This window comes from Hyla sarda, chromosome 1 (genome assembly GCF_029499605.1).
Source record: "Hyla sarda isolate aHylSar1 chromosome 1, aHylSar1.hap1, whole genome shotgun sequence".
NCBI classification, from domain to species: Eukaryota; Metazoa; Chordata; class Amphibia; order Anura; family Hylidae; genus Hyla; species Hyla sarda.
In genome coordinates, this window is record NC_079189.1 from 537966128 (window position 1) to 537991481 (window position 25354).

A 25354-nucleotide genomic window follows, 5' to 3' on the forward strand; every position below is an offset into this window, starting at 1 on the left:
AGGTAATTATAACACCGGGGATGGGGGGGGGCAATGGGGGGGGCAAAGGTGGCGATGGGTCGGTGGGGGGGGGCAGTGGCCATGCAGTGGGTGGTGCAGTGGGGTCGGGGCATTATCGGCATATCGGCAAGGTAATTGCAGATACCGATAAAGTCCAAAATCGAGATTATCGGCCGATAATATCGGCCAAACCGATAATCGGTCGATCCCTAGTGTGAATGCAATCTGAAGCTGTCTGCCTCCTCCAGAGGGTCCATGTTTTGCCTTAGAAGATCCACACTGAGCCTGAAAGGTAGATTAAGATTTCCCTCTTATCTCTGATCACCCATAAAGTTCTGGGTAGCTGTGCCATGTGTAGCTGTCCTTAAGATTAACTACTTGTTCAGTCCACAGTACTTTTTCTAGTACAATGTCATGGCATATCAGAGTGGATTCTGCTTTGTAATTAACCAGAGAAGTAAGGGAAAGGAAGTCTAGGTTTGAGTACTGCTGGCAAATAGTCCAGCTTTGGTTTCTACCCCTGAAAATAGAGAGAATAAGTAGTAACTGTACAACCTGGAGGGGACTCTCAGACGTTCAATAACAGCAGTGAGAGTCCAAAAGTATTAAATCAACAAAATCATGCAGGTTTCTAAAAATGTTAAAAGTCTTTTGAAAGTACAGGTGTGCTTTAAAGGCTAGAGACCATCTAGTAGGGAGAGTTGTGTCCCTGTTGTCTAGAGTGTGACACTTGTGTGGATAGGGAACATTTTCTGCTCAATGCCCCTGTATGGAATAGCATGGTCTATTGCGCATTTCCATACAGCAAGACTCTTTCCATCTACAGTATGTGGGGTGAATGGAGGCCAGTGGATACAGGATGTCTGACATATGCAACTTATTCCAGAAGTTGGGTGTCACAGAGGAGCATCCACTGAGCCTAGTCATAAATGACCTCATAATTATAGAATTGCACCTATAGCTGAGCACACGCCTCCAACTGTTGTAAAATCACAATTCTCAGTAAACCACAACAGGCCTCAGATGTCAGAGCATGCTGCAAGTTATAGTTTTACAATAGCTGGAGGATTGTGGGTTACATACTAATCCTCCCGGACAATGGACTAAGGTATAATACCATGTTAAACTAAAATGCAATGTGTAAAGTCAACATAAGTATGAATTCATTTTCCCATTGCTATTGTCACAGTTTTGTTGTGATTTTCATAAAACAAATTAAAGTGGTACTCCGGTTATGCATATATTAAGCCCTATACAACTGATCATGGGGGGGGGGTCAAATTGCTGGGACCAGCCCCCCCAAAACCCTTCCCCCAACCTGATCGCCTGTACAGAGTCCAGCTCTCTTGCCTCTCAGGGCTGTTATTACTAAGACCTGTTCATCACAGAATGTAGGAGCCGGGGCACTCAAAAGGTAAAAGATGGCCCTGTACAGATGATCGTGGCCCCCCATGATCAGACACTTATCCCCTATTCTGTAGATATTTGATGACTTTTATTATAACTGAAGCATCCCTTTTAAATAACAAGTGGCTTTGCAAAATTATTGCCAGCACCGCAAAGAGTGCTTTAAGAGAGTGTGCCATGAGGGCAGAGCTACGAGGGAGAGAGAAGGGAAGTTAATGGAAGATTTGTGCAGAATGGCTAATAACATTATATTAGCTGCTTTATTATACTTTTTGGCATCATACACAGGTTTCTTCTTTTGGCGAACAACCCCTTTAATTCTATCGCACTGGCTGGGATAAAAATGAAAGAATACTTACCTGCCCCCAATCCCCTGCCACTTCTGTCTTGATGGTCCCAGGTCCCTGGTTAGCAGCAATTCCTACTTTGCTATTGGCATGCAGCAAGCGCCCATATAATTAATCACTGGCTGTAGCAATGACACACCTTTGTGTCAATAGGGAAGCAAGAATTGCTGAACAACCAAGACCGTAGACCTTTCAGATGGATGTGGAGTTATGAGAGCAGGTGATTATAATTTTTTTTTTTTTTATCCCAGCCTTAGCCTATACCCAACAGTTGTGTGACAGTGGACAGCCCCTTTAAGAAACATGTTAAGGAAACTTTTGTTTAAACATAAAAGTGTTCAATTTTTTTGTCATACAACCTTTACAAAACATTTAAGCAACCACTGGTTTTAACGTCACACTATTTCTTGTACCGATTTAGCTTTAACTTTAATATCCCAGATCTGAACAAAGACCCATACACAAAGAGGATAGGCAGAACCAACCCATGCTTTTATTTCCATTGCATATAAAAAATTTATATGAAGATATTGATGTACAGTACTATCCCATAGGCTGTTAAAGAGGCTAAGAAACATTGAAAATCATTGCAGTGTTCACACAGGATGCCATTGTACTGACATACCCAAAACAAAGTATAGAAGGAAAAAAATACAAAAAAAAATAAAATAAAAATAACATAACTGATGCAGGACTTATGTAGGCTGAGAATCCCTTTTTTTAATATGGTTTCAAAGAAAAGCGATCAAAATCCTTTGGACCAGGGCTGCTAAAATCTACAGTTTGTGTGTCAAAAAGGAGGCTCTGATCACCTACGAAAAAGAATCTCCCCTTTCACGGAACAGTCACCGACTTTGATGGCTGGGCAGCGATGGAATGAAATATAACCTTCATAGTGTTGTGTTACATAATACAGTGCTAATAGGGTTTAACTGGCCAAAAAGCACAATTGGTGTTAAATGGGAAAAAGACACCTGGCCAACTTGGCTCATTAGCCAACTATGACCAGATTGTACCACCTACGTAATATAATAGGGTGGCCTTAGACTACTAAAACGCACCCTTCATTTGAGGCAGAAAACTATGTTGCTTCAATGCTATATACTGTACAAAAACAACACAGTCAGTATCGGACATAACGTAGGAGGGGAATGATTTCACAAAGGCCATAAGCCTTTGGTGTTCATATCATCCCCTGGCGTCTTCTCCCATTCCACCAGTGCCGTTGCTTAAATAATCTACAGGAAGATATGTGTATTTGTTTCATAATAATAGTGCAACTATACATATCTGTACAACGGTATCTACGCTATACATTACTTTCTCTACAAAACAGGTAAGCTTTGGATTACTAGACCACTAGCATTAGTGTCATTATTGTGAAGCGTGACCAACAGAGACGCTTCCTATACATGCAGTACAGCAATATTGAAAAACTGCTACAACGGGTCTGCTAACCCTTTTATAATATACATATACTGTATGTGGAAACATACGGACGCACAGATTAAATATTGCTTTGGTGGATAATGCAAAGAAAAAACTGAGGGAACAACTACATAAAATGTGATGTAAGATATAAAAAAGTATAGAGGTTTGCATGTACACATACATATACATTATATATGCAAATATACATATATATTAGTGTATGTGTGTGCAGCTAATGTGGCACTTTGCACAAGCAAGTGAAATTAATATGCAGTATCTCACATAAGTAAGTACACCCCTCACATTTTAGCCAAGGTTTAGACATGTTGAGTTATTTTGAGGGTACACAACATTAAACACTGTTATACAGGCTGTGCACTCACTACTTTACATTGTAGCAGAGCGTCATTTCTTTAGTGTTGTCACATGTGAAGATAGAATAAGATAATATATGTGAGGGGTGTAATTACTTATGTGACATACTGTTAATATAGAAATAATTTAAAAAATTATATATAAATTTTCATATAAATGAACATTTATTTGGGTAAGCGAGTGGGCCTTCAAAACTAAAGGTACTGTAGTGTTTCCACTTTCCCAGTGTACATTCCCCATATACTTATTGTATTATCAACAGAGACATATTATCAATGGTAATGGGGTTATAACCTCAGGAAATGGATCATTTCCGAAAATCCCAATACCATATCTCTCCCAGTTCTTATCTCATCATCTATAGTCCAATTTATGTTACAATTGTAAAAGCAATTTGATCTTACAGTGGCAAAGTGGAAAACATGTGTAGGGTTAAGGAAAAAAAAATACTAATTAAAAAGTAAGAAAAAGATGTTAGTCCTGATTTTATGGCCCACATTAAAAGTGGACGTGTCGGCAAAAAAACGGGTTTAACATTGTTAAATAGGGTTAGTCATCCTAATTCTGGGCAAACCTTTATCTCCATGGTCATTTCCAACTCTGAGATATAAGCCTTTGTGTTAATATGTAGATTAGGTACAAGCGCCCAGGGGATCTTTCCCAGCACTGGCAAGACACTAGGTAAGTCCAGTCCATGTCTTATTTCCATCCCATGGCCCACCTAACTTGTTAGGATGACAGTCACTAAATAAAGAGAAAAAACGGGAAACAGCGCTCCGTGGTGTATTAAAAGAGGATGAAGAATTGTTTTAAAAAGGCGTGTAACCTGCTCACCTGGTAGAGTTGTGTAAGCACATACACAACAATGGTGAGCAGATGATAGGCTGTCCGCAGCCCTCCGGCACAAGAATATGTATACGAGTAAGCAGCTTCAATGGAGACGCCGGCTCAACGTGGCGCTGGACACAGACCAAGGCTTGGTCTGTGTCCAGCGCCACGTTGAGCCGGCGACTCCATTGAAGCTGCTTACTCGTATACTAAATAAAGAGGACATGGGTTGGATTTGCCAGGGCACTTTCAGCGCTGGGTAATGCGCCCTGGGCACTTGAGCCTCATTTAAATATTGAAAAAAAGGCTTATATCTCAGTACTGTAAAGGACTAGGGACATAATAAAGGTGTGTCTGGAATCATGGTGACTAGCTCTATCTAGCCATTGTCTTATATACATCCCTGTTTTGCTGACAGGTTCAGTTTTAAGTGTTAGAACAGTGACCCTGCAAGACCCTGGTATGATGACGGAGGTGTAACTTGAAGCTCCTGGGCCCAAATGCAGAATTTGTAACAGGGAATCCAACTATTCAGGCTGCAGGGCCCAGGTTCGACCACAATTGCTGCACCTCCTTAATGATGTGTAATCTGAAATATAACTATATTGACCTCACTTCTAGCTTTGTATGAAATAAATAAAAAAGTGCATGGTTGAAACAAAAATAAAAAATCTCAAGAAAATGCCCAGCCTTTTCCTTCAACTCTCACCTCCAAATGCAGCAAAACACATTAAAATATAGTTCAGAGTTAAGGCACAGCCCTGGGACCAAAGACCTGCAGCTTTTATATTTACCATAACATTTTTTTTTTTTTAGATTTCTTTTCTTTTTTTTCTTTCAGATTTTCCATAAAGAAGCTCTAAGGTGACATTATAATACAGAAGAAAAATGTACAGGATTAAATATACAGAATATTCATTCTCTCACCAAGAGTTTCAAGATATAAGAACACCACCCGTTTCCAGATGATGTCATCATAATAATAATAATAAGAACTGGTATTTTACAATTAACATTATGTACATTACAATAAATACATGGTTGTAAACAGAGACAAACAAGACTGTATTACAGGTAAGGTCATCCGGTGAGGAAAATTATGAATGGCACAAAAGTAATAAATATGTTTATAATAATAATAATAATAATAATAAAATAAACACTTTGCACTTTGACACACGGCTCTCTGTAAATCCATTTCGTTCAAGTTTTTTTTTTCTTCCTTTGAAAACAATAGGCTGTACCTTCAAAAGAAGCGCTCAAAAAATAAAATAAAATGCTGCCAGACAGCAACAAAAGTGTTGAATTTTATTTATGGCAAAAAAAAAAAAAAAGAATATATTTTATGTTAGAAAAAAAATTAAAATATCAATAAAAATACACTTTTTTTTTAACTAATTAAAAAAAATTACCGCACACTTTGGCAAATAGGAAAAAAACTGAAGGAAAAAAAAAGGAAAGAAAAGGATTATACAGTGCATTAGATTTATCGACCATAACAATGTCCTTTGACTTCTACTCGCTGATTGTCCATGGATGATGAGTGTGATTTTTTTAAAATATTTTTTGTATTTTTTTCTTGCATGCTTAATGGGTGGGATGACATTGTGTTGTATGAGACAATTTCCATTAGTGCAGTTGTGAACCCTTTCAGGTCGACCTTTATTTTTGGAAATAATATTGCTTTTTTTTATTTTTATTTTTTTATTTATTGTTACTTTCCAGGCACTCCATGGGCAGGAGGTGAGAGCGACAGGATGAGTAATGTGTGGAATGGAAAATCCCTACGTATCAGACACAGTGGGTTCTTCTATTCAAAGCATTTATGCAGATAGATGCTGGAGGTAAAACTGCAAAAGAGACTTGTCTAAATTCGCTTGCCAAATGAGAAATTCTAAAGGCATATAACACAAGTAAGAGACACTTAAGGCTACACCGAAGGCTGAAGTCCTTTGTAAAGAACTTTTTTTTTTTTTTTTCTTAATACTTTATGTCAAAAAATATTTTTGGCCAAGATTATACATAAACAACATTACTCTGCATGCAAGTAGATGCATTTTTTTTTTTTTTTTACAGCGTACAGTTGATTTTTAGACTCGACAGATGTTTGTTAGCAGTACCATAAGCTATGCTAATAGTGCTGCTTATTTAGCACCGCTACATTACACAGGTAGAGTATAGAGTTGTTTTAATTTTAGATATACAATATAGATGGGATTGGTAAATGCTTATTATTGTGTCTTTTTGGTGCACGATGGTGAGTTGGATGCTGACTGTAACCATATATGTAAAAAACACATACATGTATATGCCTATACATGTTTGCGATGCAGCTATAGACTTCTCTGTAATGCAGAACATTTTGTTAACTTGCTATTATATTGCACATAAGCCAATTAGATCAGGACAATAAAAGTTGAAGGCATTCAGCATGAAACATCTTTGCATGAACATTAGAGTCACGGACACAAGCGGTTGACGGCATGGACCAATTGATCACACAATCCACTAGACGTTGGTATCCCTACTTTGTAACATAACAAGGTTCGAGATGTTGAGACGGGGCAACCTGTACATGATGAAGGGGGGGGGGGGGGGGTGACCTACCACAGTATAAGGAAAAGTGGCCAATGCATTCTTTCTGTGCTAATCGGAACATTAAAAGAGGATTAAAATCTAAGTTGTACTGAAAGGGTTTCCTGCAAGACAGTGTCTTTAAGAAAGATACAAGCATATAAAAGAATGGATCTCTACAGTCCAATCAATTGCTATGAAATTCTAAGGTGCAAAAAAATCCATAACCTGGAGAAGTTATCCAGTGTAGCACATTACTTGTACAGAAAACTTGAAAAGTTACTCTTTGGAAAAAAAAATCAGTGGCGGATGAATGTACCTTTTTTCATTTTTTTTGATTTGTGATTTTTTTTGTTTTTTTTAGCTTATTTTTTTAATAGAATACCTCAATATGTTTGATAATAAAAGCAAGCTCTACAAAAAAAAATCTTTGTATTACATATGGTACAAAATGCAGAGTATGTTGCCTCTCAAAGAGCGGCAAGTTTTTTTTTTGTTTTTTTTTTAGTGTTTTCAGTCATTTTATCAGGAAGACTTAAAATTAGAAAATCGTGTAATCTCCACAGCTCTTCCACTTGCTATGACGCTATACCATCCATGTGTTCCAAAATGAGAATTTTTTTTCTTACAAAAAGGAGAGCACTGTATAACTCCTTTTTCTTATAAATCCTGTTGGTGCCGTGATGCCGTCTGCTTCCTTAAGCTAAGCTGCATGGTCTTCCTTGGTCTTGTCAGTCCATGAAAAAATAAAACAACGTAAAAAAAAAAAACTTTCAGGGTAGGTGATGTACTCATCTGCCAAAGTTTCCTGTTAACTTCGCAATGCTGTGAAATGAATTTCAGTTAATATTCCTGAGTGCCAAACTGAGTAAACTAGGTCAATTTTGATCAACAAATATCCTGGCAGATGACAGTGAGGTGTGAGCATGGTTGCGGCACGTTTCATGCACTTTGGAAACCTTTTTCTTTTAAAAAAAAAAAGAAACAAAAAAACCCATAAAAAAGATCAAAAGAGAAAGCTTTCCACACTGTTACGTGTCTGGCGAGTGCTCTCCTTCTAGTGCGCTAGGTTCTGTCTGACTTTCCTCTTCTTCCACTTGTTCATCAAGTGGGATTTCAGTTGATTCCGAGTCCTGGGTACAAAGGGTCTTTGAGTCACTATAACTGGTGTCCTCTTCCACTTGACTCCCACTGTCCTTTTCTGTGTCTGACTCCCCATCTTCTTCCAGTGTAAGTTCAAACTGGAATTTCTCTGTTTGGCCTTGCCTCCCTTCTTCCTGCTCATCGGGTGCAGGGGATGGACTCTGGGGAATTGTGCTTTGATACCACTCTCGGTTGTCCTCCAGTGTGTCCAGAATATCTTGGGCATCTGGGTGAACAAGGTCTGCCCATGTCTCCCATAATGGATGAACAATGTAGTCTATGAACCCAACCTAAACAAAGAGCAGAGAAAAGACATTATTCACAAGGTATTTTTAGTGTGCACCATGAATAGAGCTTTATGGGTAATCCAGCTCTAGGAGTCAGAACATAGTCCTGTTCTGTCAGACTCAAGTCACTGCTTCCCTTGGCAAAAACAGCGATGGTGGCACCATTCTGAAAGGGGATGTCCTTCATGTATTATCCTCTTTAACCCCTTGACACTAATAAGGGTGTATGAAGAGGACTCACAAACCAAATCCACTCCATACCTGACTCCTGGCAACCAATAACCAGCACTGAGTGAACTGACTGGCTGGCTATTAACTGTTTAAATGCAGCTGTCAAATCTGCATGGATCTGTATGCTCATACAATTACCCTAAATGGACTAAGAAAAAAGTGTAAAAAAAAAAAAAAAGCTTTCAAAAACATAAATATCCTCCTATAAAATCCTCATGATTTAATCACTCCCTTTCCCCTTTGTTCAAATAAAAAAATAAATTAAAATGCAGAATTGCCTAAACTATCAAAATATAGCATTATTGAACTTGCAAGGTGAATGACGTAAACCAAAAAAAAAAAAAAAATAACAAAAAACCTTCAAGGTTTTGAATTGCATTTTTTTGGTCACATCGCATCCTAGAAAAATTTGAATAAAACTGATAAAGACTACAGATCATAGTTCAAAAAAAGAGCCACAAGACAGGTGAAAAAATAAAAAAAAAAGTTATAGGGGACAGAACAGGGCAAATTTTAGTACAGTCATTGATGAACAGAAACAAGTCTGCCCAAAAAAATTTACATATTGGGGGAGATTTATCAAAACCTGTGCAAAGGAAAAGTTGCCCATAGCAACCAATCAGATCCCTTCTTTCATTTTGCAGAGGCCTTGTTAAAAATGAAAGAAGCGACCTGATTGGTTGCTATGGGCAACTGGACAACTTTTCCTTTGCACAGGTTTTGATAAATCTCGCCCATGGTGTATCAATATGTACATTTTTATCAATATCAATCAAAGAAGTTTCCGAGACTGGAGACGCAGCCCCGCATAGAATGTGGGTGCTGCACGGAGATCGTGGGGGTCCCAGCGGCGGGCCCCCCGCAATCAGAGACATCTTATCCCCTATCCTTTGGATAGTGGATAAGATGTATTTGTCCAGAACACCCCTTTAAATAAAAAGTACCCCAGTGATCAACTGATCATCAGAGGAGTGGCTTTGATTATTTACCCTGGCACATTGAGTCAGTCCGAGTAGGGGCACTATCTCTGCTTCAGCTCACAGAGGGAAGGTCCCAAGGATAAGATCTCATCTGATATGTAGCAATCACAGTGATTGTAAGAATGCAATGTATACAGAACGAGCTACATATAGTGAAACAATAAAAACTCTACCTGTGATTTCTCCACAGATGCATTGTGCTTATCACACATGGGGCTTATTTCCATCCCCCGTTCTCTTTCCCGGTCTCCTTGCCTGAAGAATTCCTCCATGATCCTGTCTGTCCAGGTTCGGTATAGCTCCAGTGGTTTGGTTGGATTACTAAGATCCGCACAATGCACCATATTCTGCAGAACCTAAAATAGACATAAAAACACTGTCATCTGCTGTGTTATTACACAGGAGGCACAAGTCTTCTGTTTCATTTACACTTTCCTTAGCTGTGAAGAGCAGTCTAGAAGAGTCATGTTGTGCAGCTTAAATCAGAGCTAGATAAATAAGGAAACCATCCCGCATTACCCTTATGCAGCATATCATATTTTTTTGATCTAGTAATATCTCAGACAAATAAGGACCAACCACAACCACCATTAACAACATTGTTCTCCAACCTGTGACTTTACAACTTTCATTGTGTCCTGAAAACTTGTGGTCACTGCTGGAAATACACAGGTTAAGGAACTTCTAGAGCATCTAATATGATACTTATTTTATTACATCTTTTTTTACTGTACATTGTATGAGAGTGTTTGTCTATGGGTAGCATTATGGTGGAAAAGGCCATTTCCATGATCCACTGATAAACTGAACTTGAGATGACGGCCATGTTATGGAGGGAACTGTCAATCAATTGAGCTTTAAGCTAACACCTATTTTATCTGCAAACTCAGCCTAAGGCAAGGTAAGATGTCAATAAAGCAATATTCTCTGCATGGTATGCTAAATTTCATGTTGGAGGGCTTGAAGACTGACTTCATTGTAGAAATTACTTACTATGCAGAATAGATGTATTTGCTTTCTATATTCTACTCCTACTCCCCTTTACAGTACTCTACTAGGGTGTATAGCTACTACCTGACTCTTAATCAGGGTGGCCACCATTCCAGTACAAGAAGTTAAGAGTCATTCTTCACAGTCTTCTCAGATAGGCAGTGGAAGTATGAGAAGATTGAGGTCATTTAGATCAAGGATGAAAATCAAGGAAAACTGTAATTTACCATTTTTGTACAGATCGAAAAGGTTGGCACAGGGAAGTACAGGGGCATTACTATAGGGGGTACAGAGGGTGCACCCAGGCCAGAAACCTGAGGGGTCCATAAGGGCTCTCTTTCTTATAAAGGTCCAGTCAGGGCTCAAGTCCTGCAGGAACGCATGGAAACGGTGTTCCTGCCGTTTTTCCATAGCAGGAACCTTGTTACAATTAACAGGTGTCCTGTAGGACCATCCCTGGAGTCAAAATTTTTAGTGAGTTCCCAGCCTTTTTTTCCCCAGGACATGACCCCTGGGTCCAGTGTTCTATATGAAGCATTATAACAGGTGGCCATGTTAACGTTTTTTGCATTGAGTCCCAGCATCTTCAGGCTACACAATTGGGTAAGTAGTCACGTGGTACATTACCTGTATCCTATCTGAATAGTTGTCAAGAAGAAGGACTCCCGAACTTGTCACCTTCTTGGTTTCAACCATTGTTTTTAAATCGGCTAGTAAATTCATATGCTTTGACATGTCTGTGGCAAGCACCTAGAAGACAGAACACAAATCTAGTTACTAAATCATACCTAGACCAAGCATTATATACTCTCCACACAGCAGAGTCCTAAAGTTCCTAAGGCTGGACTTCTATGGACTTCTATGTTGTTTTACTGGAGACTCTGTTTTCCTGTGTCCCAAGTGAAATGCCAAAATTAGTCTTGAAGTCCTAAGGGCAGCTATTGAGCTCAGTATGTTTGTCATTTGTTAGAATGTCAACAATGTACCAGTCCTGTCTCACTGCTGCGGTGAGGAATACAAAATAAGACTGGGAATGAAAAATGGCAGAGGCAGCAACAACAAGGGGAAAACAAGAAGATTCTGCTGATCATCTCTCCACAAGTAGGTCATGGAAATACCAGCAGATCTTACAGGTCAGTGAAAAAAAAAATTATGTAGCTGAATTAACTACTAAATAAATTATTACTTAACTCAGACATATTAGAATGACTCACAAGGAGTATTTTACTTCAACTGGTATTCCATCAGCCATGCTGTGTAGTTGGTCTTTGGTAGTGGAGTCTACTATAGCCCTGCCTAAGAAACTATGTAAGAACTTTTTTTCAGTTAATTCCTTCAAGCCAAAATCTTGAGGAATTAATTGAATGTTTACAGTGAAATGGGACTTCCAAGTTTACAAAAGGGGTACAAACCCTCTACAGATGTGTGTAATCTGCAATTGATAAAGTCCGTACATTGTATAGGTTTAACAGTCATTCACACAGAGAATGTGATGTTCTCCTGGCTTGTATAAATGATCTTAAAAGCTTAAAGGTTATGTCTCATCTTATCATTCCCTAGTAGTCATCTGATCACTATGGCTCGCTTTGAGAACCCCCAGGAAATAAGCTAATATTACTAGGAAAACCTATCAATGACCACTCATTTCTTCTGTTACATTACATGACTTAGATATGTTCTTTGTTAGTAGCTCTCCACAATGACTTATACATAAGCCAAAAAGAGAAAATTTTAAAGGTATTGATGAGTTGGAAAAAACCCTTTCATATGCCATATATTTCGTAACCATAGGGTATTAAAATGTTAAAATCAGAAATACACTTTATCAAAATAAGCATATCAGTTTTTAAAAATGCAATACTCTGCTTAGTAATCAATGATCCTGTCCATAAAAATAAGATGTCTGAATGAGTACAATGGGTTAATTTACGAATGAAACATGAATTCTGCCACCCTATTCTAAATACAGCTCACAGAAGACAAGAAATGTTCTTGTGAAGTAAGAAGAATATATCCCGCCTGTCACACCTTTCCACAAGACGAAGACTATTTTAGTTACTAAGGGAAAGAGTGAGAATGTGAAACATACTGGAGAATGGAAGATGACGACCTATGAGTGTGAGGCCACTGCTCCTATACATCTCTGAATGCACTGAGCATGCGGAGACCGATTCCAAACCAGATGGTATAAAACACTGGCATAAAATAATCTGCTGTATATTGCATGGAATTTCAATGCACAACAAGTGAACACAGGGTATCCCATAAAAAAATTAGACGGGGGGGATATAACCAAATTATCTTATTTTCTACATTTTTATGTAAACTTTTATGCACAACTACTTTTCTTTTTATGGCAAAAGAATGAAAGGTTGTCACAACCTCTCCCATTCCTAACTTAAAGAGTCCTGTAATAATCTGTGACAATAAGGCATAACTTCATTTACCATTGTAAATTAAGATCAGGAAGCTTAAAGGGGTTCTCCAGTGCTTAGACATCTTATCCCCTATCCAAAGGACCCCCGGGATCTTGCACGCGGCACCCCGTTTGTAATCAGTCCCCAGAGCGTGTTCGCTTCGGGTCTGATTACCGGCGACCACAGGGCCGACGGCGTGTGACGTCACATAGTTACATGGTTAATACGGTTGAAAAAAGACATACGTCCATCAAGTTCAACCAGGGATTTGAAGGGTAGGCTTGCTCCGCCCCTCAATGCAAGCCTACGGGAGGGGGCTTGCATTGAGGGGCGGAGCGTGACGTCCCACAGGGGCGGAGGCGTGACGTCACACGCCGTCGGCCCTGTGGTCGCCGGTAATCAGACCCGGAGCGAACAAGCTCCGGGGACTGATTACAAACAGGGTGCCGCGTGCAAGATCACGGGGGTCCCCAGCAGCGGGACTCCTGCGATCAAGCATCTTATCCCCTATCCTTTGGATAGGGGATAAGGTGTCTAAGCACCAGAGTACCCCTTTAATGCTCAGGGTTCGACTCAATAAAACTTTATTCAAGCTTCATACAAGTTGGATGGAACCATAATATGCTACAAATAAATAACTATGGGTAGTTCCTGTATCTCCATATGCCTCTGAATTCACAAACAAATGAGTGATATAGTCCATAAAATTCTATATTATGGCTATATTCTTCACCAAAAGTATTGCTTCTATGAGGCAATATGATGCAGGATTCAAGTTCTATATGGTGACCATACTGTTATGGCTCTGCTATGAGCACAAGCCCAGAAGCAGTAGACTGGTTACACCAATAGTACTCTCACAGACCTTTTAACGGGGTTTTCCTACAATGACAACATGTCACCTGTCAACAGCATAGGTAACAAATGTCTGATCGGTGGGACCCTCACCAATCATGAGAATGGGCACCAGAGAGTTTCTGTTTGAGCGGTGGTTGAGAATATGTACTGCTGCCCCAAAGTCTCTTACGACTGCCAACGATAACCAAGTACAGCTTTTGGCTATCTTCAGCAGTACCATAGGGTTTGAAAGGAGCGGCAGTGCGCATATTCAGCCCCAATTGTGAGAAGTTGTCATTATGGTAAAACTCTTTAATGGGCATTTACACTTTTATGGGCTTTGGGATAAAAACAAGTCACTTTGCATTGGATGAAGTATTAAGATACAAGTCTAAGGTGTTTGTACTGAGTGTTAGCACCAGCTGGAAAAAGGCCTATCTACCACTGCTACACAGCCTGCTGTAGGTCAGCTGACTTGTCCCAATTCATCTAAAATATTTATGAGTCTTCGGTATGACAATTTTTTGTTACTAACAATAACGTTTCCGTACAGCTGAGAAAACTTTTTAAATAGCCCGAGTAAGAAAGAACAAACAGAATGTGAACAAGCTGTCTGACGACAATGTGTACTCACTATGTCAATGACCATTTTCCGTAATGATTGTCTTTGCTTTTTGGTCAAGTTCTGGAAAATGTCACAGTTCTCTTCTTGTAGCAGCTTGAAACCCACAGCTAAATGGTGGTTCTCCAGAACCGATGAGTCATTGTACATCAAGGCTAATTCTGAGTCTGGAAGAAAATCAAGGATCTGTGTTAAGAGACACAACACAGGGGACTTGTGGGAAAAAAATGTCTTAAGCTTGTCTATGTTAATTCTAGGCTATGATTGCCTGATTGCTTCTCCGGCAATGAAGCAGCGTGAATCCATATAAATAAGGACAGGTCTGACGTGATAAGTGATGGCTGCCGTGTCATGTGTGTATTACCCTAAATGAATCAAGGAACAGAAGCTTTAATCCTACTGGCCTGAGCCTGCCCCATGCCATTGCCTTACTTCTACCGCAAACAATGACTGACCGCTATGCTTCTTCATAGGAAGTGATGCAGCTACACTTTCCACATCAATATGTCATCCGCAATGGATTAGCAATTAGGGTTGCCAACTGGCTGGCATTTTACCAACACAGCCGGCAATTTGGCCACCCTGCCGGTATTTTTATATTAAAAACACCGGCAATGCAATGGCAGGTATTTATTCAACCAATCCTCCAACTCTTGGAATGCTGTACCATAACCTATACCAGTGTTTTCCAACCAGAGCACCTCCAGCTGTTGCAAAACTACAACTCCTAGGATGCCTGGACAGCCAACTGCTGAAGTAATTTGAATTACATATATGTGTATATATATATATATATATATATATATATATATATATATATATACACACACTACTAGAAAAGTTTATATATATATATATATATATATATATATATATATATATATGTATATATATATATAATTTATTTATAAAAAAAATGTCTATGTAGTAAAATGTCTGACATAACTACAAAATATAAAAACAATAAAACATTTATTAAGTAAAATCCATCGAGTTTTGATTTACACTTTGAGGAATTTTAGGTTTTAGCTGTTTTGTCTATTTTCACTACAATATAATATAAAATAATGTCTAGACTGGATTTAATGAATCCTGTACACAACAACCGAACACTCACAACGTGAAGAGGTTAAGGATCTGAACAAGGTACATGATATACTAGAATACTGCACTCCTCTCTGACATTCATTCCACTCATTTGCAAGATGACTCATCACATTGATTTGTGCACTCTGGGGTATCCCTCTGGTGACTAGGCATGCAGCCGAAATCCAAGAATTATATTTAGGTACACGGAGCACAAAATGCTACAAACGCTGTATTCCACCCATTCTTAAGCCCCAGGAGCACCACATCTTAGCCCAGAGGTCAGCAGGTTGTGATGAATTAAAAACAGAGGCTTAAGAGAATCAATTGTGCGAAAATTCCAGTCAAGTTTTTTTTCTTTCTCCTCATGTCACTATCTACACTACTCAAAAAAAATAAAGGGAACACTTAAACAACACAATGTAACTCCAAGTCAATCACACTGTCCACTCAGGAAACAACACTGATAATCAATTTCACATGCTGTTGTGCAAATGGAACAGACAACAGGTGGAAATTATAGGCAATTAGCAAGACACCCCCATAAAGGAGTGGTTCTGCAGGTGGTGACCACAGACCACTTCTCAGTTCTTATGCTTCCTGGCTGATATTTTGGTCATTTTGAATGCTGGCAGTGCTTTCAGTCTAGTGGTAGACGGAGTCTACAACCCACACAAGTATCTCAGGTAGTGCAGTTCATCCAGGATGGCACATCAATGCGAGCTGTGGCTGTGTCTGTCAGCGTAGTGTCCAGAGCATGGAGGCGCTACCAGGAGACAGGCCAGTACATCTGGACATGGAGGAGGCCATAGGAGGGCAAAACCAAGCAGCAGGATCGCTATCTCTGCCTTTGTGCAAGGAGGAGCTGGAGGAGCACTGCCAGAGCCCTGCAAAATGACCTCCAGCAGGCCACAAATGTGCATGTGTCCACTTAAAGGGTCAGAAACAGACTCCACGAGGGTGGTACACCCAACACCATGCAGGATGTTTGGCATTTGCCAGAGAACACCAAGATTGGCAAATTCGCCAATGGCGCCCTATGCTCTTCACAGATTAAAGCAGGTTCACACTGAGCACGTCACAGATATGACAGAGTCTGAAGACGCCGTGGAGAACGTTCTGCTGCCTGCAACATCCTCCAGCATGACCGTTTTGGCGGTGGGTCAATAATGTTGTGGGGTGGCATTTCTTTGGGGGGCCACACAGCCCTCCATGTGCTTGCCAGAGGTAGCCTGACTGCCATTAGGTACCGAGATGAGATCCTCAGACCCCTTGTGAGACCATATGCTGGTGTGGTTGGCCCTGGGTTCCTCCTAATGCAAGACAATGCTAGACCTCATGTGTCAGCAGATCCTGCAAGAGGAAGGCATTGATGCTATGGACTGGCCCGCCCGTTCCTTAGACCTGAATCCAATTGAGCACATCTGGGACATCATCTCTCACTTCATCCACCAATGCCACATTCCACCACAGACTGTCCAGGAGTTGGTGGATGCTTTAGTCCAGGTCTGGGAGGACATCTCTCAGGAGACCATCTGCCACCTCATCAGGAGCATGTCCAGGCATTGTATGGAGGTGATAAGGGCACGTGGAGGCCACACACACTACTGAGCCTCATTTTGACTTGTTTTAAGGACATTACATCAAAGTTGGATCAGCCTGTAGTGTGGTTTTCCATTTTGATTTTGAGTGTGACTCCATATCCAGACCTCCATGGGTTGATAAATTTGATTTCCATTGATAATTGTTGTGATTTTGTTGTCAGCAGATTCAACTATGTAAAGACGAAAGTATTTCATACGATTAGGTCGTTCATTCAGATCTAGGATGTGTTATCTTAGTGTTCCCTTTATTTATTTGAGCAGAGTATATAAAAAGTCATATACTTCATGCTTGAAAAAGATCACTTTGTAGCTTGTGCTGTATACACTGGGGGCAGGGTCAGGGGTCATCTTATTATCTTCGGAGGACAGGATTAAAAAAAAAAAAAAAAAAAGTTGGAGTCAGATAACTTAAAGGGGTATTCCATCCCTAAACATATTATCATTTATCCAAAGGATAGGGGATAAGATGTCTGCTCGTGTGGGGTCCGGCCGCTGGGACCTCCGTGATCTTTGGGCCACCACCGCGGACGTACTGAACACAAAAGCTTGGGGCTTCCGTGTTTGTGACGTCATGCCATGCCCCCTATATTCATATCTATGGGAGGTGGCGTGACGGCTAGTACACAACTGTCATGCTCCCTCCTATAGACATAAATGGAGGGGGGGGGGGTGACGGCGGTGGTCGCCTGTCATCTGGCATGAAGCAGACTTCGCTCCATGCAACGGATTACGGGGAGCTGCACAGAAGATGACGGGCGGGGTGGGGGTGGGTCACAGTGGCCGGACCCCTGCAATCAGACATCTTATCCCCTATTCTTAGGATAAGATGTTTAGGGGCAGAGTGCCCCTTTAAGATCCACCACTCACAAAAGATCACAGAGCCTCCATTCTCTACACAGCAAGCACTGCACTTGTCACAGAGCATGCACACAACACTCTAATTTACAAGTCAATAACATGTTTTCTAACTTGACAAGGTAAACTGTTTGTACTTGGTTCTATGGTAAATTGGATAAGATTTTTTTTTAGCCTTTTTCAGAAGAAAAAAACACAGAGTAAATATTTTGCTTGTTTTTATACTTATTAAATGTTCTTTTTCTTTTAACAGTCGTCAAGAACAGTGATAACAAAAACACATTGACTTACTTGTGTTGATGAGAAACTGGTTGGAAACACCAGGGTGATCAACATCGTGTATTGCACTTGCAAAGATTGCAGCAAGAATTTCCAGGTCTGTAAAAACAGCCTAAAATAAAAATAAAAAAACAACAACATACAAGTCAATAAATCAATTCTCCCAACAGCTGAATAAACAGGTGCTATACTAACAGTTAAGACAGAGATGGTAGGGAACGTACGTGCATTAACACACACTACTCGTCTCCTTTTATTAAGCCATGTTCACACAGTGGACTTTCCTAAGGTTCTTACCTCCAAAGCAGGGGTCGATAGCAGCACATGAGTAGACTGAGCAACGTCCGCTGCATGTATATTATTATGGTAAGCCACATCAGCGTGATAGTGATCTTCTAGAGTCATTAAGTATGTTACTAAAGTGTCTACTGGTATTTTAAAGGTCTTCAACAGATCTCGTTCCTGAAGGGAAATACAGAAGAAATATTTTATCGAAACGGAAAAAAATAAAAAAGATGCGTTGCTAAGACTATTCGCGTTGCGCGCTCTCTCCCTTTTTCTCTCTCTCTCTCTATATATATTTATATATTTTTTTCTTTTTTTATTATTTTGTAATATTACAAGATTTGGTAACTTTTCATTTTTATATATTTTATTTATAATATATTCTTATGAATTACAAAAATATACATAAAGTATACATGCAAAGACAAAATAATCTCTACCTGAAATATTGTATGTATGACGACTGTGAGAGGTCGATTTCCAGAATATTCAGCTACTTTAAAAATGTTAAGGCCCCATTTGTTCACGTCTTCAAGTTCCTATGAGGAATGCGGGGAAAAAAAAAGAAACTGATTATCATTTTTGGACTGGCCACAAGATTAATTTCTCAATTCCTCTCAGCTAGAGATTTGGTACACACAGCCTGGAACATTCTGTTAGTGCCATCATTGCTGATAGTTCAAAGAACACATGGTGAGTAGGAGGATGTCATGAATTAATTACCACCATGCATTGAAAGGATGTTGTACTACCAAAAATATAAAAAAAATGAATAAAAATAGCTGTTAAGAGGCAGAGCCAAAAAAGTATTAAAGGGAACCTGTCATCATGAATATGCAGTCCAATCTGCAGGTATTATGTTATAGAGCAAAAGGAGCTGAGCAGATGATATATACAATACAGTACAAACTGCAGACATCATGTTATAGAGCAGGAGGAGCTGAGCAGATGGTATATACAATACAGTACAATCTGCAGGTATCATGTTATAGAGCAGGAGGAGCTGAGACTATGATACATACAATAGAGTAAAATCTGCAGGTATCATGTTATAGAGCAGGAGGAGCTGAGCAGATGATATATACAATACAGTACAATCTGTAGACATCATGTTATAGAGCAGGAGGAGCTGAGCAGATGATACATATACACAATACAGTACAATCTGCAGACATCATGTTATTGAGCAGGAGGAGCTGAGCAGATGATGTATACAATACAGTACAATCTGCAGATATCATGTTATAGAACAGGAGGAGCTGAGCAGATGATATATACAATTCAGTACAATCTGCAGATATCATGTTATAGAGCAGGAGGAGCTGAGCAGATGATATACACAATACAGTACAATCTGCAGGCATCATGTTATAGAGCAGGAGGAGCTGAGCAGATGATATATACAATACAGTACAATCTGCAGACATCATGTTATAGAGCAAGAGGAGCTGAGCAGATCATATACACAATACAGTACAATCTGCAGGTATCATGTTATAGAGCAGGAGGAGCTGAGCAGATGATATAAACAATACAGTACAATCTGCAGGTATCATGTTATAGAGCAGGGGGAGCTGAGCAGATAATATATACAATACAGTATAATCTGCAGACATCATGTTATAGAGCAGGGGGAGCTGAGCAGATGATATACACAATACAGTACAATTTGCAGACAAAATATTATAGAGCAGGAGGAGCTGAGCAGGTTGATATGTATCCTATGGAAAAAGTTCCAGGATAACTTATTAATGTAAATCTCTGCTTATTTTGAGCTTGGTAGAGAAGTGGGCAGACCTACTCAGTGATTGACAGCTATCAGTGTATAACATGTTTAAAAGGGTATTCCGCTATTCAGCGTTTGGAACAAACTTTTCCGAATGCTGGAGCCAGCACCGGGAGCTCGTGAAGTCACAGCCCCACCCCCTGATGATGTCACACCCTGCCCCCTCAATGCAAGTCTACGGGAGGGGATGTGACGGCTGTCACATCCCCTCCAATAGACTTGCATTGAGGGGCAGGGCGTGATGTCATGAGGGGGCGGGGCTATGACATCATGAGCTCCCGGCGCCAGCATTCAGAACAGTTTGTCCCAAACACTGAGCAGCGGAGTACCCCTTTTACTGGGCAAATCAAGCTGTCAATCACTGAGTAGGACCACCTACTTCACTACTTAACCTAGAATAAGCCGAGATTTGCATAAATTAACATGCAAGTCATTCTGCAACTTTTCATATATCTGCTAAGATCCTCCTGCTCTATAACATGATGCCTGCAGACTCAACTTCAATATTCCAGGTTTCCTTTAAAGCAGTCCACAATCAGGAGGGTCTGGTTACTTCCCTAACAGGGAATGGCTATGGAGAAATCTCTAGTTATTGTGCTTACTGGTCAAAGCAAAGGAAATCAATAACCTGGTTACATGCAATATTTAGGATGACCTAAATATATATGATTTATGCTGGAGGACAACCAATATTATTACGTATACAAGCCCCTATAGAGACAGCTTTCTATTTGTCTACTTTCACATCCATTTCTCTGAAGAGTTACTTAGGAGAATAAAGCTAGGTTCACACCACAGATTTCTGAGTGGAATTACGTTTTGAAGTTCCGCAGCACACTGCACACTACATAATTTCAATGGTGCGGGGAGCTTCTGCCGCTGATAAATCTGCACAGAAAGAATTTGTTTTGCTATTTCTTTTGACGGAATCCTGCATGAAATACATTGCTGTCTATAGGGATGGCAATGCCGAGACTAAGTATATTCAGATCTTGTCATGGCAAAAACCAAACAGTTTTACAACAAATTGCAGCAATTTCAATTATTAGGCACATGCCAAAACTGTAGGAGTGAGGGTCTATGAGCTCACCGTAGGGAATCATTCTGTGGGCTACTCTCCATCTATGTAGATGATGTACACATCCACTATTATCACTTTGTTTTCTTTGTTGCTTCATTGATCAGGATCTAATATGTTTGTGAATCAACCCATAAGAAATAGACCATATTAGCAAGCGACTAGCTCCAAATAAGACTGTATTGTACTAAAATGATGGAACCCATTGGTGTGTCAGAATGTGACCCAACCAGGATCCTCTTCTTCCCTGTGAGGCCAAGTCCCACCATGGAGACGGTACAGGTAGCTGTTTTTGGCCAAGTAACTAAGAACTAACTAAGCTTGTGATAAGACAAATTCAGGGCTTGTATATAGTGGGAATATTTATATAAAAAGTCATTTATTAAAGTTGAAAAAAATACAGAAACTAATGGAATATCTCACCTTGGCTAGAGATTCTTCGTTTTCACTTTTTACTCCAAACCTTGGAATACTTGAATTAGTCAGACTAGAGCTGTGCATTAGTTTCTTCACCCCGCTTATCTGTGACATGGGCCTCTTCTTCTTTTCTTTTTCTTTCTGGGCCTGTGTCGGCATCTCCACTTCATGTTGTTTATCTACATAAAAACATGGACAATTATAGTTGCTAAACTAAGTTACCTGGTGAAAGTATAGATAGATAAAAAGTATGATTGAATGTGATTTATCATATCAGTCTATTTATCCCCCCCTTCTTCCCAGTCTTGACATGTTGGGTGACTTTGTTTTTAAGAAAAAAACTTTTTGGTTGGAGAAGGACTTGAAAAGTGTTGTTTGCTTTCGAAAATCTATTATACGAGTTAAGAAAGTAGGGGTCCGTATGTTAACAACAATATAGTATTAGCCATATAGGAGAGTTCCTAGGGAAGGATATCTCACTCTGAATAACCTAACATGAATTACAGGGATAGCCCATTGATTTTATGAAAAATGGTGTAATACTTCATTTCTCCTATAGGGGTGCTATAGGGAAAGTGAGCACTTGTGAAAGACCAAACTGACTACAATCATCTTTAAAAAAGTTTAGAAAGGTCATGTAAAATAAAACACAGATGAACTAGCTTTACTTTAACTAAAATGAAAAGTTCTGCCATAAGCAAATTCCAAATTTAACCATTTAATGGTGTCAACATAAAGTAGACATAGTATGTGAATGTGAATTAGGAACTAATTGATGTGACCTGACTATCTTTCGTAAAAGCAGAGAACATAATTTTAGGTACTAAAGACAGAGTTGGAGGCTCCGGCCCATATTATGTTTTATTAGTTGCTTGGAGTGGGAAAAATGGCCACCTCGATAAGGTATTTACTGCCACATTTTTAAAGCATGTCAAATTCAACATACACAAACAGGATTATGGACACAAAATTAGGTGTTTTAGGTGCAGTCCCCCCTTAGTCGACTAAGAGTGCGCTGCACCTGAAACGCCTCATTTCCTGTCCATACTGTTTATGTTGGATCTGGAATAAACTTCCAAGACTTTGATGTAATGTTACCAAGTTGGATTTCTTCATTAGTTCTCATTCCTGGTGTTGTCCTGCACTTGCTACTGCCAGCCCGTGGTGGATGAGCCGGTGTGTTTACCATTTGAACTAAAAAATGTTATAGTTATGCTCTAACTGGCATCAGTGGCAAAGGGTTAAATAATAAAATTGTGTATTAAATAGGGGTTATGTTAAGTACACACAATAGTCTTCGAGCGATAACCCCTTTAGGGTCCTAGATCTATCCATTCTAAATTTGTGCAGATGGTACTGCCAGACTATCGAAATAAGGTGGAATAGCATAGTCTTTCCTCTGTTCTTTTGTCATGTTTCTATTTAGACTTGAACTTGTATTTTTAGACACTATCATACAATGTAGGTTATCAGGCTGACTGCCCCTGGAATGTAGACTTTATAGCCAGTTAATTATAACAATAAAAAGGGCTACAGAAGGTACAGAGAATGAAAAGGTTCCTGTTCAGCCCAATAATAGTCAAAATAGGAAACGCCCATATACCCTACTGAAATACGGTAATTGGAATCTAATCCAGTACAGGGGCAAGCTTTGATACTTATCATTTCAGGCAGATGCACACAGTTCAGACAGATCAAAAGGGAAAGTCCTAAATACGAGTGTCAGGTCAAGTCCTGCAGAAGCACAAACATGTCTGAAAGAGCTCACATCTGCTGTTACACTCCATGGGATTTCCTAGTGCTCCCCCAACAAAAATGATTCAGCCAGGCAGAAAGAACCCATTAGTTATGCATCCTGCATGGGCAAGATGAAAACCAAGCTTGAATAAAACAAAGCCAGATCCACTTCATTCACATAAACACAATGCTTCTCAATCGCAACACTCCCTCACTGACAAAACCGTTGTGTTCTTAAGTCACCTGTGTATGTGGGAGGACATTCTGTAGAGATATGTCAAGTGTTTTATTGCATCATTTTTTTTCTAGATTAACATGGTCTAGTCAGACTACAGGTTATGAACTCTATTTCTCCTAGGTTGGATGGAAATTCTACCTATGCAAGAAGAACTCAAGCCTCCTTCACAGAGGTGTGGAAAAATGTTTGTACGGACTATAAAGGGACAGCGTAGTTTTAACATTCCTTCTTAATAAACCCCAAAAAGGAGCATTTGGCACTTTTGCTAGAATAACTTTCTATCAAATGAAGAACAATTCTTGGCTCTGAAGAGATTTAGTGAAATCTACTTGTTACAATCAGAGGGGACAGCCTTACATTGGTTGGTGCAGAGTCTATTAATGCCCCATCTTGTACAATATAGCACCAAAATAATAGCAACACATAATACCTCAATAACACTACAGTAGAGGATGTAGTACCACATACGCTGCAGATGCCTTTCCATGGCTCTGGATATTAAATGTGAGGCCTGGGGTGTAAGATCTGGTTGACCAGGCCATCAAGGCCAAAATATCTTGCCTATTATTGGGATAGGCCATTGAGGAGTCATCAATGGGTGCTTGAACTCCATCCGTATCATGGCTATGGTTCATCCATGAGTGCAGCTTTGCTCGGCCCCACGGAATGTCACTTTGTTATGAACATTCTATCAAGAAGGTTGGACTTCTACTGGTCATCAGTGTTCATTCTAAGAAAGCCCCTTTATGTGGAGTACACGCAAAGGAACCTAATTCGTAGGATTCCCTTTTAAAGGGGTATTCTCATAATCAATCGCCTATCCACAGCAGATAATTGACCCCTTCAAAGATATCAAAATTTAAATAGATATGCAAATTAGGCTTTGGAGCCCACTGGGTGTTCATCTAGAGCACAGTAAAATTTAGCCTCTACATCAGTTATTCCCCTGTCAAATCAAGGGGGTGAAGGAGATGACCAGTGCACAGAGGGTAGTGACTATCTGGTGAAGGGGCCAAACATTATTTATAGCCCAGTGGGCTCCAAAGCCTAATTTGCATATATTTTCAAACTCTGATATCAGACCTTGATGGCTCAATTAACTAATGAGAGGTATGTACAGATTCAGGATCAAAAGGCCTATACAGCCATGACATAACTTTATTTTTTTTTAGCCGAGGAACGTGCTCTCGAATCACCCAAAATGCAAGAAAAAACACAAACGTGTTACACTAAAAAAACGTGCAAAAAGGATGCGGTCTATCGCAAGCCCTTCTCCGATAGGAGAGGGCCCCCCAACAAACCTTACCCTTCGCCTCCGGACCAAAAAGTACCTGTGAGGTCCCAGGATCGATGTCCCTTTTCGCCAAAGCTACTATGGGACTACAAAGGCTCCCGGCATCCCCCTTGGCATTAGCCAAGGTGTCTGCCCGCAGAGCCGATAACGGTCGGTACCCTGCTGATGCAGGAGTACCCGGGGATTTTGCAGGGAGATGCTGAACCTAATGGCCACACACACCTCC

The 25354-nt window shown here is 39.9% G+C and overlaps 1 protein-coding gene and 1 long non-coding RNA gene across 15 annotated transcripts in view; one reads left to right on the top strand and one right to left on the bottom strand.

Annotated features, from left to right (window-relative positions):
• Window positions 1-5694: 5694 nt before the first annotated feature.
• The window catches only part of PDE4D (phosphodiesterase 4D), an 846931-nt gene continuing 827271 nt past the window's right edge, over window positions 5695-25354 (bottom strand). For all 14 annotated transcript variants that reach the window (XM_056540893.1, XM_056540998.1, XM_056540903.1 and 11 more), the window contains 8 exons: window positions 21866-22038; window positions 19019-19117; window positions 18591-18755; window positions 18306-18405; window positions 14482-14636; window positions 11221-11343; window positions 9777-9959; window positions 5695-8395 (listed from right to left, as the gene is read on the bottom strand). In XM_056540893.1, coding sequence (XP_056396868.1) covers window positions 7994-8395; window positions 9777-9959; window positions 11221-11343; window positions 14482-14636; window positions 18306-18405; window positions 18591-18755; window positions 19019-19117; window positions 21866-22038 — 1400 coding nt within the window. In that variant the 3' untranslated portion in view covers window positions 5695-7993. The remainder of the gene's footprint in view (window positions 8396-9776; window positions 9960-11220; window positions 11344-14481; window positions 14637-18305; window positions 18406-18590; window positions 18756-19018; window positions 19118-21865; window positions 22039-25354) is intronic.
• On the top strand, window positions 6471-13064 carry LOC130291770 (uncharacterized). The gene is made up of 3 exons (XR_008848026.1): window positions 6471-6558; window positions 11564-11726; window positions 12563-13064. It is a non-coding gene; the product is annotated as an uncharacterized LOC130291770 (long non-coding RNA).